The sequence below is a fragment of the Oryzias latipes genome, chromosome 16 (assembly GCF_002234675.1).
Source record: "Oryzias latipes chromosome 16, ASM223467v1".
In the NCBI taxonomy this organism is placed as follows: domain Eukaryota; kingdom Metazoa; phylum Chordata; class Actinopteri; order Beloniformes; family Adrianichthyidae; genus Oryzias; species Oryzias latipes.
The window spans coordinates 22550760-22564256 of NC_019874.2; the positions used below are offsets into that span (position 1 = coordinate 22550760).

The window sequence follows — 13497 nt, forward strand, 5'->3', positions numbered from 1 at the left end:
CTTGCAGCCCCTAACACCCCCAACCTAACTATACTGGTGCAACCAAAATGGCGAGCAACATTGGAGCTATCTAGCGGTACAGTTTTGAGCCAGATTCCAGCTCAGACGAGGAAAACAGAGACATACATGGGTCTATTTGTCTGGAAGTGGATGCATCAGAATTGAAGGGGGGGGGGTTCTACATAACAAATATAATCTTTTTCCAGTGGCATTCTTTTGTCTGCTCCTGATTCACAATTTGAATAAAGAAATACTCAGAAATGCAACTTTGGGCTTGATTTTCTTTATACATGGCCTCCATCATATGAAAAATGCTACAAAATACTGTTAAAGACACACTTTTCATCAGAGTTGGTCTTTCATGATGCATTCATTATTCATGCCTTTTTCCAAAAAATGCCCATTTCAACAGTTAGTGTAATCTTTTTATTAGGTTTGTGAAAGCCTAATGTTTTAGTATAAAAAGGTAAAAACACAATTTACAATTTCCTTTCAAAACAATCTAGTAGAAATGTTACTATAAGTTGAAGAACGTTTAACTTTAACTAAAAAAAGTGACACCGTTACAAAGAGGAATACTTTAACTCAAATACGTCCATGTCAGGAGAGCTGCTGCTGCTGCTGCGATCGCTGTAAGTGTCCCTGAAATTGGAAATAAATAGATCAAAATGAGAACTTCACTGTAATCTAAAGCAAAATAACTCAGGCACACCAGTTTGCCCTCAGTGGATCTCAAAAACGGTTTTTGTTCATTCAGCTGAAGACCATCATTTGAGTTTAAGGTTGAAGGCTTTTGTTGTCAGTGCCTGTTTACTGCACCGCTGTGTGTAAAAATGCACCCCAGTCTGACATCCTGTCATCTGTTAGGCCTCTGCTTAGATATAAATACTTTGGAGACAAGTGATAATAGCACACATAGCAACCTCAAATAACCTATATTTTAGTTCAAATTAAACAATAATGTTAACCACTTTGTTGGCAGCTGGAAATTGCATTAGCAGTTTCAAATTTAAGCAACTGTTCGATTTCAACAGACTGCTCTTTTCCAATTATTGTTGTCTATAGAAGTGCTATAGAAGTGCTTTGGATTTGTCCCCCATGACTGAGTAAATGACAGAACTGTCTGTTAGATTTCATGCTCTCATGTTTACTTTGCTCTAATCTCCTTGGATGGAATAGTTGACTTTTTGGGATGCCTATTCATTTGTACTCGAGCACAAATCTGAACCTTTTCCACTTTTCCTCCTTAAGTGTGCATCAATACATTTATTTGTGGTTGATAGCTGACTGATCCAGATGTTTACCTTGGAGAAAGGCGACAACCTTTAGCCAAGTAGCTCTGGAGTTTCCCTGCAGCAGCCAGAAGAAGACCAAAGTACGGAGGAGAAGGCTTTATGGGCCTGGAGGTGAACTCTGGGTGATACTGAACTCCCACAAAGTAACAGTGATCTGAAACAAACACATCATCCGTTTCCTTTAAAGCCACACGCTTTCAGATTTGTGTGCTGGTTTTAGGAGGCCGCTCACCTTTCAGCTCTATGATCTCCATTCTCTCCCCTTCGATGTCTTGACCAACAAACTGGAGTCCTTTTCTCTCAAAGTGATGCTTCAGCTCAGGATTCACCTAAAATGAGATTCAAAATCCAATGAAATCACTTTTACGGCTTCAGCGGTCATTACCACACATATCAGATCACATTTAGCATTATAAACCTGTGATCTTCATTCTTTAAGATCCTAACTATAAAGGCTTTAAGTTGTTTCATAGCCATACATTTACTTTCACTTTTTTAAACCGCCTCCTTTTATTTTTTACTAACAAATCACCAGACAATCTTGCTTCGAGTAGAATGTTTTATATCTTCCAGTTATCCAGAAATTTAAGTCCAGGGATTTTTGCAACATAACAGCCATACTTCTTTTCCTATAAGTGCAGTTTTATTGGAGCACCTCTGCAACAAGCAGGGCTGCGTGTCACTGCCAAAATAATTCCCTCGATTACTGAACATTTCTGGTTTGTGAGATGAAAAGCGGTTTGATTTTCAAATTCTACATTCTAAACTGACCTTTTTTCAGCTATGAAAAACACTTTTCACATAACGTGACAAAAACAGCACAAAGGTGGAATTTTTGAATCATTTATTTTACAATAAAAACTAATCAAAAGCAATTTTCTGCCTTAAAAAGTGCAACTTAAATTATTTTAAGGGAAACTGATGTATGGATTTGATAAAGTGATAGCCTTTTCTAAGTTCATTAAGTAATTAAGATTTTTAAACCCAATCCTTGTAACATTATGTTCATAATATAAAAAACATTTTTCTACAATAATACATAAAACATGTTGTACAACCAGATTAAAAAATACCTCAAATCTGTGTCTGTGCCTTTCTTCAACATATTCAACATCTCCATAGAGCTTCCCTGCAACAACAAGTTAGCCAGAACAGAGACTTAAATGAAGGTAAAAAAAAACAAAAAACCAGCAGCACTCCTTCCTAAATTCGGATACACACTCAGTACGCTGCTGCTGGATTTGAAAATGGTCCGCCTTTTTCCCAATCTCATAGTCCCACCCATCTGCCCAGGGTTGTGCTCTGGCATGTCAATCACCTGTTTAAAAAAATGAAAGTCATGCTTCTCTACTAATGTAAAACAATAAGAGCATGGGAACGAAAAATGAAACTTACCACGGGGTGTTCAGTTTCTGGGTTGAATTCTGTGGAGTTTGCATCTGCAAAAGAAAAGCGAATACTTGTCTCATCTTAAATAGAAATGGCCTGGGACTGTGTTTTTTTTCTCATGCAGAAGCTCCGTTGGAAAAGCACAATTACCCTTCCATTCCAGAACGTTGCGGGCAAACTCGCACACCGCCAGCTGCATGCCCAAACATACCCCTGCACACAACAAGAGCAGCGCTTATGAAAAGATACGACACAAAGCACTTTCAGGACTACGGACTAACAGAACGGTGTTTGTATGGATACCGTCAAAAAAACAACTTTTTCCTCGTATCAGATGGATGCCGTTAGGAGTAACAAGCAATCCTCTTCCCTGATTACAGAAGAATTTCAATAGAAAAACACTTTTCACAAGAGATTCATGTCTAAATGAAGAATAAACAAAAACTATTCAATTAGAAAACCTTACTAGTCCAATTTAGAAACTATAAATACAATTAAATAATTAAAACATTTGTTTTCATTTAACTTGCTTACAGAAGCAATTGATATTTGTTGCAAGGATCTGGAATTAGTGTTCTGATCTAGGGTTGTGCCGATGGACGATACCATCGTCCATCGTGATGGGTGAGTGACATCCCGATGGAGAGACCACCATCGTGATGCCACGACCCCGCCACGTTGCGCGTCGACATCATAAGCCGCGGTTACATGTACAAAATATCTTGATGGGATCAATGGTCGGATTAGAATCCAACCGTGTACATGGGCACAGAAAAATGTTTTCAGAATATAACAAACGTTCACTAAGGTCACACTTTCGGTAGTAATAAATCATTCGCACATGCGCAGTGGGGTTTGAAAAACCGGAAGAGGATATAAGTTCCGCCGAGCGGCTTTTTTTTTTTCAAACTTTATTGAATGTAACAATTCAATACAAAACAATGTTAAACAGCGCCGAGCGGCTATATACATTGACATGTCAGCTCGGTAAAATACGAGATGATCTTCTAAACCTGATTTTAATAATGTTACGGTTATTATGAAACACCTGTTCGCTCATCATTTGAATTTTAATCCGTGTGGTCAGAGCTTTTTCTGAACGAAGCCAGGATTAGCAGTATGCTAACACGGGCTAACAACATTAGCTTTGGGTGGTGCTGCTTGCTGGCTGCACGTAAACATGTAAGAATAACAAACACAAATGCGCGTGATTGATTGAATTTTTTCTAAGGACTGAGCGACATTTCTGCTTTGAAGCTCAAACCGCTGTGTGTGCTGACGATCCGAGCTGTGCTCAGACACACACTTTTAGACCCGGTTCTGAGTTCGGTTGTTTGTACCCCTAGAGCTGCGGGACGGATCGCAGTCCTAAATCTCCCACACATACCGCTCATGTAACATAGCATCCCCCCCCTTCCCCTCAAACACAAAGCTGTAAGTCCGCGCTCCGCCGGTCCACTTCACTAGTAAAGTGCGGGAGCGGACTACTTCTTTTCTATTTTGTTTGTTACTTTTTTTGTTAAAGTCACTTCCCTCAGTTTATACTGGATCATCGCGGATTAGTCATTAGTTGGGAAATAAAATGAAAAAAGCAAAAAAACGAATAGCAGTTATATAAGAACGAAAAATGTAAAAATACCCCCCCCCCCCCCCCCCCCCACGATGTCATCGTCCATCCTGATGGTTGACAGCAAACATCGTCAACGGCCAATTTAAGGGACATCGCCCAACCCTATTCTGATCAATCCTATAGACCAGAAGACACAGAACGATGACTGTGTATTTGTATAAACCAATGCAGTGTAGGTACATGAAAAAGACTCACAACTGCTCAAAATGCTCATTTAAGGTAGTGAAGCCCATGATGACTTGCAGTAAATCTCAAACTGCTCATTTGTCTGAACCTATTTGTGTTAGCTTGGTTCTCATCACTTGTTTTTCAACAGAACATAAAAAAAGAAAAGAAATGCTTAACACCTCTTACCCAGGAATGGCTTGTTTTGCTTCCTGGCCCAGCTGATGGCCATAATCTTTCCTTCTGTCCCTCTGACACCAAAACCTCCAGGCACCAACACCCCACTGTTCCACACAAAGACACAGGATGTGAACACACTGTCCCATCTGGAGGAGTGGGACTTTGATGACTAATTGATTTTTAAGTGAAACACGTTCTATCCCTGATAAATGAAAATAAATGGAATACACAAAGACAGAATTAAAAAAAACCTTTAAAAATCATACTTGTATTAATACTAATTTAAGCTATAAAATGATAGTTCTGAGACCTTTCTACATCGTTCTCTAGATCATCCCCCCCCCCCACCAGGTGAGACCTTTTCTGAAGCTCAAGGTGGAGATAGATTGTCAGTGATCTTGTTTTTCTTTCATGTTTTTTTGCTCCAACAGTTGATCTCTGTTGCTCAAAGTTGTTTGCTTATTGTAGATTAGTTCATCCCAGTCTTGTTCAGGTCTACAATCTTGTCCCTGGTGTCCTTAGACAGCTCTTTGGTCATGGTGGAGACAAGCTTACAGTCGGACTGTCTAAGATGTGGACAGGTGTCTTTTTTTTACAGATAACCAATACAAACAGCTGACATAAATACAGGAAACCAGTGGAGGATAGAAGAGCTGTCTTAAAGAAGCAGCAACAGGTCTGTGAGGGACAGAATTCTTGCCTCTTTTGTAGGAGCTAAATACTTATTACTCTCTACACAATTTTACAAATAAATTCTTTTAAAAAATATCAAACAAAGCAATTTCATGGATTATTTTATGTGTCCCTCACAGTTCAAATGTATCTATGAACATCAAAGACCTCTAATAAATTTAAACAAGACCACTTGCAGAATCTGTCACTGACAAATACGTTCCTGTCCCACTAGTTTAGCAGGAAGAAGGAATTTGTTTTAACACCTACAAACAACTTCTTGATCTATTTTTTCTCTATAAATGCAAATCAAAATAAATATCAAAACTTTTCTTAATTAATCTACATTTGAGGGAAGATTTATGAATAAAAAGTTCAGTATTATTTTTCAGTAGAATGCTTTCCAAGCTGCTACATTTATGCTTTTCCCTTAAATGCCTTCCACAGAATCAGCAGCAGAGTTCATCAACAGTACTGATTTGGTCTGCATTCATGATTGTTGTTAAATTGTTGAAATCCTTGATTCCTTTGAAATGATTTCTATCAGTTTTGTTTACTTACTGAGAGCTGCAGAGTTTCTGCCAGGCTTCGTGGTATTTCACTGGTTCATCCTGCAGAGTTGTGCTTTCCAAGTCTGCAGAGTCGATGTACTACAGCAACAAACAATGGAAAAGTGTCAGCAGTGTGGGATATTTTCTGTTCAAGACGTTTCCCCTCTCTTTTTTATTAGAAAAACACAAAGAAAAAAACAGGTTTGCATACCTTGACTTCTAGCTTGTGATTAATAGCGAGGGCTGAGTGCTCCAATGCTTTGATAACAGAAGTGTAGGAATCGGATAACTTTGTATATTTTCCCACCAGAGCTATAGAGACCTGCTCCAAGAGGCGGTCAGATCTGAAAAAGAGAATCTGATCATTCACAGCACTGACCCCCAATGCAGCGGGATGCAGTGACAGAGGCACATTTCTTTTTGACACCTCAACAGCCTCTGGTTTGTACCAGCTGCCAGCGATGACGGGGATTGCACTAACTGTCCTGTGACAGAGGTATGTGTCAGTCCAATTTGAAAAGGAAGCTGTCAAGACAAACCTCCTCACCTGTCGGCCATCTCTTTCCATTTTGTGAGCATCTTTCTGGCTCTCATTTCCACTGGCAGGTTCAGCCGCTGACACAAGTAATCTACGACTCCCTGGGCCTCCAGCAGCAGAGGCACTTTATAAACTGAGGACACGTCCTGGACACAGATGACCTGCAGGAAACATGATCAATACGGAAATTACAGCTTCACAATGCGTCAACATTTGGTTTATTTTGAAGATCAAGAAATTCTGTAAATAACTGAATGTTTGTTAGTCTTATCCAACAGCCGCTGGGATTATTTAAGTAATAATCAAGGCAGAGTTCACTTAGTTAAATGTATTTGTTTTGATTTAGCCTGGATTCTACTGATTGTGCCTCAGTCTCCTTCAATTTTGCACAAGACGTTGCAACGTTTTTTTCTTAACCAACAACCAAATAATCAAATAATCTATAACCATGTAAACACTACAATCATTCTGTCAAATGCCCCACAGTTTATCATTAATTTTCGAAAAGAGTTTGAAAAAACAAGATCACAAAGGTTATGAAATATTTGTTTTCATGTCAGTTATATGCAGCAGGCTTTCCCCTTTTACCTAACAAAAATTGGACGACAAACCAAATAATTAAACTTTTTATTTCAGTGAAAGTATTTTTAGACATATTTGTCTGTAACCTAAGGCCACATGCAGCTCTTTTTGCCTCTATTGTGACTTTTTGCCTTTAAAGAAAAATGCAAACAATGTTTGTTTTAATTAAGTTTTGACAAAAAAAAAAACTATGTTTAGATTTCTAACATGTCAGATAACTGTTGGACTGATGGGAAAAGGGTTAATTTACTGTCGGAGTGTTATTAGAATATGATTAAAGCACATATATTCTTGCTTTAAGCTGCACAACAGACTCTATCCCTGTTCAGATACAAAATTCTTAAGGTATTCAATTGCATTTACACGCATAGATTTTTTTTTAAAAATGTGATTCTACTCCAACGTTTTAATGTTTATATTTGATAGTAAAAGATGAAAAAGAATGAAGAGATACTAAAATCAAAATGCCATTTTTGATTCAAACTTGCTGCAGCAGGAGGATCTCATTTTTAAACAGGAAGAGTTTTATTTTGAAAGAAACTTCTATGTGCTGCTGTCAAAGTAAATGAAGTTACACTTGTATGTAAAAAAAGATAAAAACTTTTTGTAATTCATATATTATAAATATGTAAAGCTACACTCTAGAATTGAAAGGCTTAATGGCCACACAAATATAAAAAAATGATTTTTTTTGAACATGAAGGTAGAGCTTTGCAGCTCTCATTTGGTTTTGGTCAGTAAGAAACTGGATCAAATGGCTCTTTTAGCCTTAAATGAGCCAGAGTATATGCCTCAGAGTACAATAACAATAGAAAAACTCAACATTTCACCTGTGTGGGCTCCACATGACAAAACATGGAGATTTTCTCTTTGACAGACGCATCAAGAGCTGCAGAGCAACGGCACATAATCTGCAAAACAATATTAACAAAAATGAAAATTATGTCAAAACAGACTGGAATTTTTCTTTGTTAATACTCGTTTTGTCCAATTTACTCGGCTGCCTGCATCACTGATTCATGACGGGGAATTACCAACTAATCGACACATCGGTTACAAGAAGTGCTCTGGGTTGCGCTTATCTGGAGAGCAGAAGGAAATGAAGGTTGGACAATCTGATGACTTATTCTGGACGCATTCATTGGCTAATGCATAATCTGATTTACAGATTCATTCTTTTGATATCGTTTGGTAAAGATCTGCAAAACATGAAATATTAGTGCTGCTAGCAAATCTCTCTGCTCATCAAAAAACTAGGATAACTTGCAACATAAAAACAAAATCTTTTTTTTATTTTTTATTTACACTCTTTGGCGTGCAAACAAGAGGAGGCTTAGTGAAATGTCAATAGCATGGAGCAGACAAAAAACCCCAAATCAATCGTTTGAATTCTTATATCTGCTCTAATTAGGAGAGCAGACATGGGCTGAACAAGCTTGTTATGTATGCATGCCTCCTTATAATCACCTATTTCATTGATTTTATGTCACCTTTTTGCTAACGTTATCTGATAGGATAGATCATTTGTTTAATTTGTTTCTTTTCATCCTTTTTTTCAAGGTGTAAATTTCTTAGATTTATTTAATAAATTCATTTAACTACCATGTATAATCCACCTTCTAGTGTTCTGTCATCTAAAAATGCATTTTTGATGCTGGGTGGGCCACAAGCTCCCTGCTCCTCTCCATTCTGATGCGTTCACTTGCAGACAAATAGATCCACGTACATCTTCGTTTTCCTCTTCTGAGCTGGAATCTGGATCAAAACTTTACAGTTGGATAGCTTTGAAATTACTTGCCACTTCTGTTGCACCGATAATGTTAGGTTGGGGTTGTAATCTAGCAAGAAAAAAGTCTAAACAAAGAGATGATGGGAATTAGGGGCAGGCTTACTCCGCGCCAACAGTCTCACCCACAGCTCAGAGGCAATTTTCTAATGAACTACTGCCGCTCTGCAGAAAAACAAACCTTTGCTTCTGATCATGTAATTAAACAATCGAAAGTTAAAAGTTGAGCAACAAAGGTGCTGAAAAATTAATGAGACAAAACAAAAAAAAAAATTCTGAAGGATTGGACCTTTTCCAGCAGCCATTTACGCTCTGTGTTATGACCCAAAATGGTTGTGTTATGTGGCCAGATAACTACAGAGGTGATACCAAAGCAACATCCAACTGTCATCATACTCACCAAATCTGCAGACAAGCCCAGACCCCTCAACTCCCGAACGCTGTTCTGAGTTGGTTTGGTTTTATGCTCTCCTGTAGTATTGGGCTTCAAAAACACAACAGGCACTTGTGTAAAAAGAAATGCTCGATTGCGGAAGGTGTCTTCTAAATTACCAGAAAGCATGTGAAAAAAATAACACAGTGGTAAGCAGTAAAGCCATTGCTGGGAAGTGAGAAAAGCCATACCTGTGGTATCAAGCTGACATGAATGTTGCAGAAGTTTTCCCTCTTCACCTTGAACTGGAACTGCCTGAAGGCCTCGATGAAAGGCATGCTCTCGATGTCCCCGACTGTTCCTCCCAGCTGTCGAAACAAAAACAGCAGCTCAGCCCAGGAGTGTTTCAAAGAACACACATCTTACAGATTGTGGTTTTTAGAAAGAGCACTGGGGCCATAAAGCCGTCATAGCCGGTTTGAAGTATACTGTATACAGAGAACAGCCAGAGGCACAGATCATAATTTAACAAGCTTTATGGGGACCTGATGCATTTCACTACAGTTTTTAAGACAAAACATTCAAACAGAGCATACCAAAGAACAGCAGATATTTATATGCAACAAAAATGTACTATATTTTTAACGACTGAATGGAGTGCGATTCTTTTCTCCCCGTTGCAGGAAACAAACCTGAAGGAAGTAGTTTACACCCTCTCCTATAAAAATCCACAGATATAGCTCTCAATGTTGTTTTATTTTTCCACATTTTATGTCCCTGCCTCGGCGAGGGCGTCCATTTGTTCTTGTTCAGTAACTTATGGTGCTGAATGCTGTAAATATTCTATTTGCTTCAGGCAAAAAGTATATTGTTTCACAGATATGTTATTGGAAAAACTGGATTTCTCTAACTGCCTCAGGAAAATAAACAAGCTACAGCCAAATAATCAAAGAAAAAAAAATTGTTGAGGACATAGTTACCTCTATAACACACACTTGGGGCTCCACACCATCATCATCTACTGAAATCTTTGCTTGCTTCATGACCCAATCCTGGATGGCGTCTGTGATGTGAGGTACCACTGAGAACAGAGAAAATAAAATAAACTACAAAACACATTTGACAATACTGTACTGACAGTAATAATTTACCAAGTAACACTAATATTCATTTTTTGTGGCATACCGTTTCTCCTTCTATGTAACATAAACACAACCAACCTTGTACAGTTTTTCCCAGATAATCCCCTCTCCTTTCTTTGTTGATCACTGACTGGTAGATCTTCCCTGTGGTGAGGTTGTTATCCTTGATGAGGCAGATATCCAGGAAACGCTCATAGTTCCCTAAATCTAGGTCCACCTCCCCACCATCGTCAAGAACAAACACTTCACCTAAAAAAAAGCAAAGATATTACACTCACACGCTTCAAGGATCATGGTGTCTTGACTGTCCTTGATTTACAAAATTGATCAATATGAGCCACAGCGTGAAAACAATCTTAAATGTAGCCACTCTTCCTCACCGTGTTCATAAGGGGAGAACGTTCCAGCATCGATGTTGATGTACGGGTCGATTTTGATGGCCGTAACATGAAGGCCGCAGGACTTGAGGATTGTTCCCACACTGCTGGCGATAATGCCCTTACCAATCCCAGAAATGACTCCACCAGTGACCAGAATGTACTTCATAGTGGGTTCTATAGTGAGAGGAATGCAGACAAAATGAAGCCAGGAACTCAGATTTATTTGTTTTTTTTGAGATGTGTACTATGCTGAACTTCTACCACAAAAAAGTCATCATTTTATGTGTTAACGATTTTACTATATTATAACATTTACTCAAAAAATAAAATCGTGGATTAAATATAATAAGGCAATGCAATATTTTCATTTATAAAAAAATTTTTGGAGGTGGGTGATTTTTGCAAAATCCCCGGATGTGCTATACACGATCAATTTTGCACATCCATTGCCATAGTAACCTAGAGATGGTCATTCCAGGTCAACCAAGCTGTGCTTTGTATCCACAAAACAGGAAGGGAAAAGGCGGGAAATTACAACACAACTTGTTATTCCGGCTATCAATTTTAAAAGCAGCTAGCTAACCGCTAAAACGTGGTAAAAAAAAAAAAGATCCGACCGAGCTGCTGATCAGATACTGCTAAAAAAGTTTACTAGAGTGTTAGCCCGACTAAGTTATCGACGTTATGACTTTTTCCTTAGTCTTATGTAAAAAAAATAGTGTTACTCTCAAAATTATGTTTAAAAAACAAACTGGCCATTTTACTATGAGAACCGGAGTTCTATTTGTGTAGCATAAGCTTGTTCTTTGCTAGTTACTTACTAAAGACTACGAAGGACTAGCTGGTTGATATAGTATTATTATGCACTAAGTTACACTAATAAACCAAATATGTCGAGCCGTAAACTGCTGAGAAACAAACGTTCATATGTACCCTTGTGTTCTTACGAAGGCTGTCTTTGTTTTTCCTTAAAGCATCAGTCTCTCCGCATTACTTTATTAACACAAACACGTGTGAGCGGTTGATTCATTATCCAGATAAACAGGCTTCCCTTCCCTCTTCCGTTTGAGTTGTTTATCTTTGTCCCCGAGCTTGCCTTCTCAGGCACAAAAACACTGTGGGCCACCGAGGTGTCTAGGCTGAAGGAAATTTGCCTGCAAGTCATACTTTGGGCAAACATGCTACCGTACGGATTACAAAACGCCAGGACAATTCTAACGCGTTCTCTTTACATGTGAACATTTAAGAAACCTTACCATAAGTATTTGGCTATAAGTTGTTATATTTTGATTAAGAGATGTATAATTTGTTATCGTCTTGCACGTATACAGCCTAATGTATGTGAACAAAAGCCCCCGTATAGTAATATTAAAAATTTTATTCAATCATACGACAATAATAATAAATGAAAACATGATTTTAGTCATATAATTCCATACATATTAATTTGTATCGCTTCATTGTCAGATTTATGCATGTACAAATTAATGCCACTAGATGGCACACACGTTCTTAATTATGTTATCCTACAGTATACTTTCTCTCTACTCTGAGTTTTTACCAATATATACAAAGAATATTCTCAAGATAAACTGTTTAAACTACAGTTCACACACACCCACACATTTATGCGGCACAAATGTCTAAAAATAATAGCGTAGTTTATCTTGAATTCACTTTTGTGCTGCTCCCCTTTTTCCTGTGGGCCCAGAAAGTAATGCTTTCTATTCATTTCTGTCCATGATCTTGGTCTAATTAAAGGCTTCATCCCTGCCACCTCATTTTCATAAACTGTTCCCTTCAATTACATCTGACAAGTGAGCACAGACACACATTAACCTCCTGCATGAAGAGGTGCTGTGCCTCTTTCATTTCTCTGCAATCTTAACACATCATCCAGTGCAATTCAAAGGTGACTCCATCTTTTTAAATGCTCACAAAACCCATCTGGGGATGGCAGTGCATTTGTTGAGCACACAGCATTTTTTTTCCCCGGATGCAGAGAATAAGACAGCCTGCATGCCATGTTTTGCAATGTGATGCAGTCTAAAAAAGGGGGCCAAAGTCAGCCGTGACATATCAATTTTGTTAATGATTGTTTGCAGAGGCTCTTGTTTGTACCGTTTATTAACAACTAAAGAAAAGGCTTTTTTCAGAGAAAATGAAATCCCAGGTACAGGTTGTTTTTGTTAAATAATATGTGGACTTTCTTTCAAAGCTGCTCAAACAGCAGGCAAGAAGTACAGTAAAAAACCTTTAATCACAGGATCATCATTTCAACTTATAACATCTCTTTGATGTACATTTGAAAAAATATATATTTATAATGGGGATCTTTTTATAAAAAGTCATTTCTTTTTCTAAGTTTTAGAATAGTTATTCTTTTACTGCACTGACTAAAATAAAAGAAAGATTGTTACAGCTAAAAGTGAGGAGTTTTTTTGTCCCGGAAATGTATAAAGCATCCAGAAATGCATTGTATTCTCATGAATTTATGCTGATGACATGAACAGATTTAAAATAGAGCAGCCAGGTAGCTTTATTAGCGGTGCATAAATGAACCCTAACCTTGAATGAGCCTGAAACATTCTGCTATAGTCAAACATAAGTTTGGGCTGGTTGTGTTTTCTTTGACTCCACCCTGGGAAGCGAGATAGCACCAGAGTCATATATCAGATGGCTGCTTTACTCTCCCAGATCTCCATGGGGCTAAAAGGTCTACATCTTGGCTCAAACATCCCCCCATCCTGTATAAATCATTTATGAATAGGAGTGTGCATTGCCTTGTCCTCGTGTACTTTTGAAGTGTGCGGA

At 38.1% G+C, this 13497-nt stretch overlaps 1 protein-coding gene across 3 annotated transcripts; it reads right to left on the reverse strand.

The window, feature by feature from the left end:
- Window positions 1-407: 407 nt before the first annotated feature.
- On the reverse strand, window positions 408-11749 carry LOC101165095 (CTP synthase 1). Of its 3 annotated transcripts, none has more exons than XM_004078267.4 (18): window positions 11617-11749; window positions 10684-10857; window positions 10382-10552; window positions 10142-10242; window positions 9413-9529; window positions 9189-9272; window positions 7833-7913; window positions 6430-6581; window positions 6094-6226; window positions 5893-5981; window positions 4669-4763; window positions 2835-2897; window positions 2691-2734; window positions 2517-2613; window positions 2369-2424; window positions 1528-1624; window positions 1305-1449; window positions 408-642 (listed from the first exon to the last, which is right to left on the reverse strand). In XM_004078267.4, exons 2-18 carry the CDS (start codon window positions 10847-10849, stop codon window positions 564-566), a joined length of 1770 nt encoding a protein of 589 aa, XP_004078315.1. In that variant the 5' UTR covers window positions 10850-10857; window positions 11617-11749; the 3' UTR covers window positions 408-563. The 3 variants fall into 3 exon arrangements, with proteins under 3 accessions (XP_004078315.1, XP_020565944.1, XP_020565945.1); XM_020710285.2 differs by lacking the exon at window positions 11617-11749 and adding an exon at window positions 11505-11523; XM_020710286.2 differs by lacking the exons at window positions 408-642; window positions 1305-1449 and having other exon boundaries at window positions 1542-1624; window positions 2376-2424.
- Between the last annotated feature and the right edge of the window lie 1748 nt (window positions 11750-13497).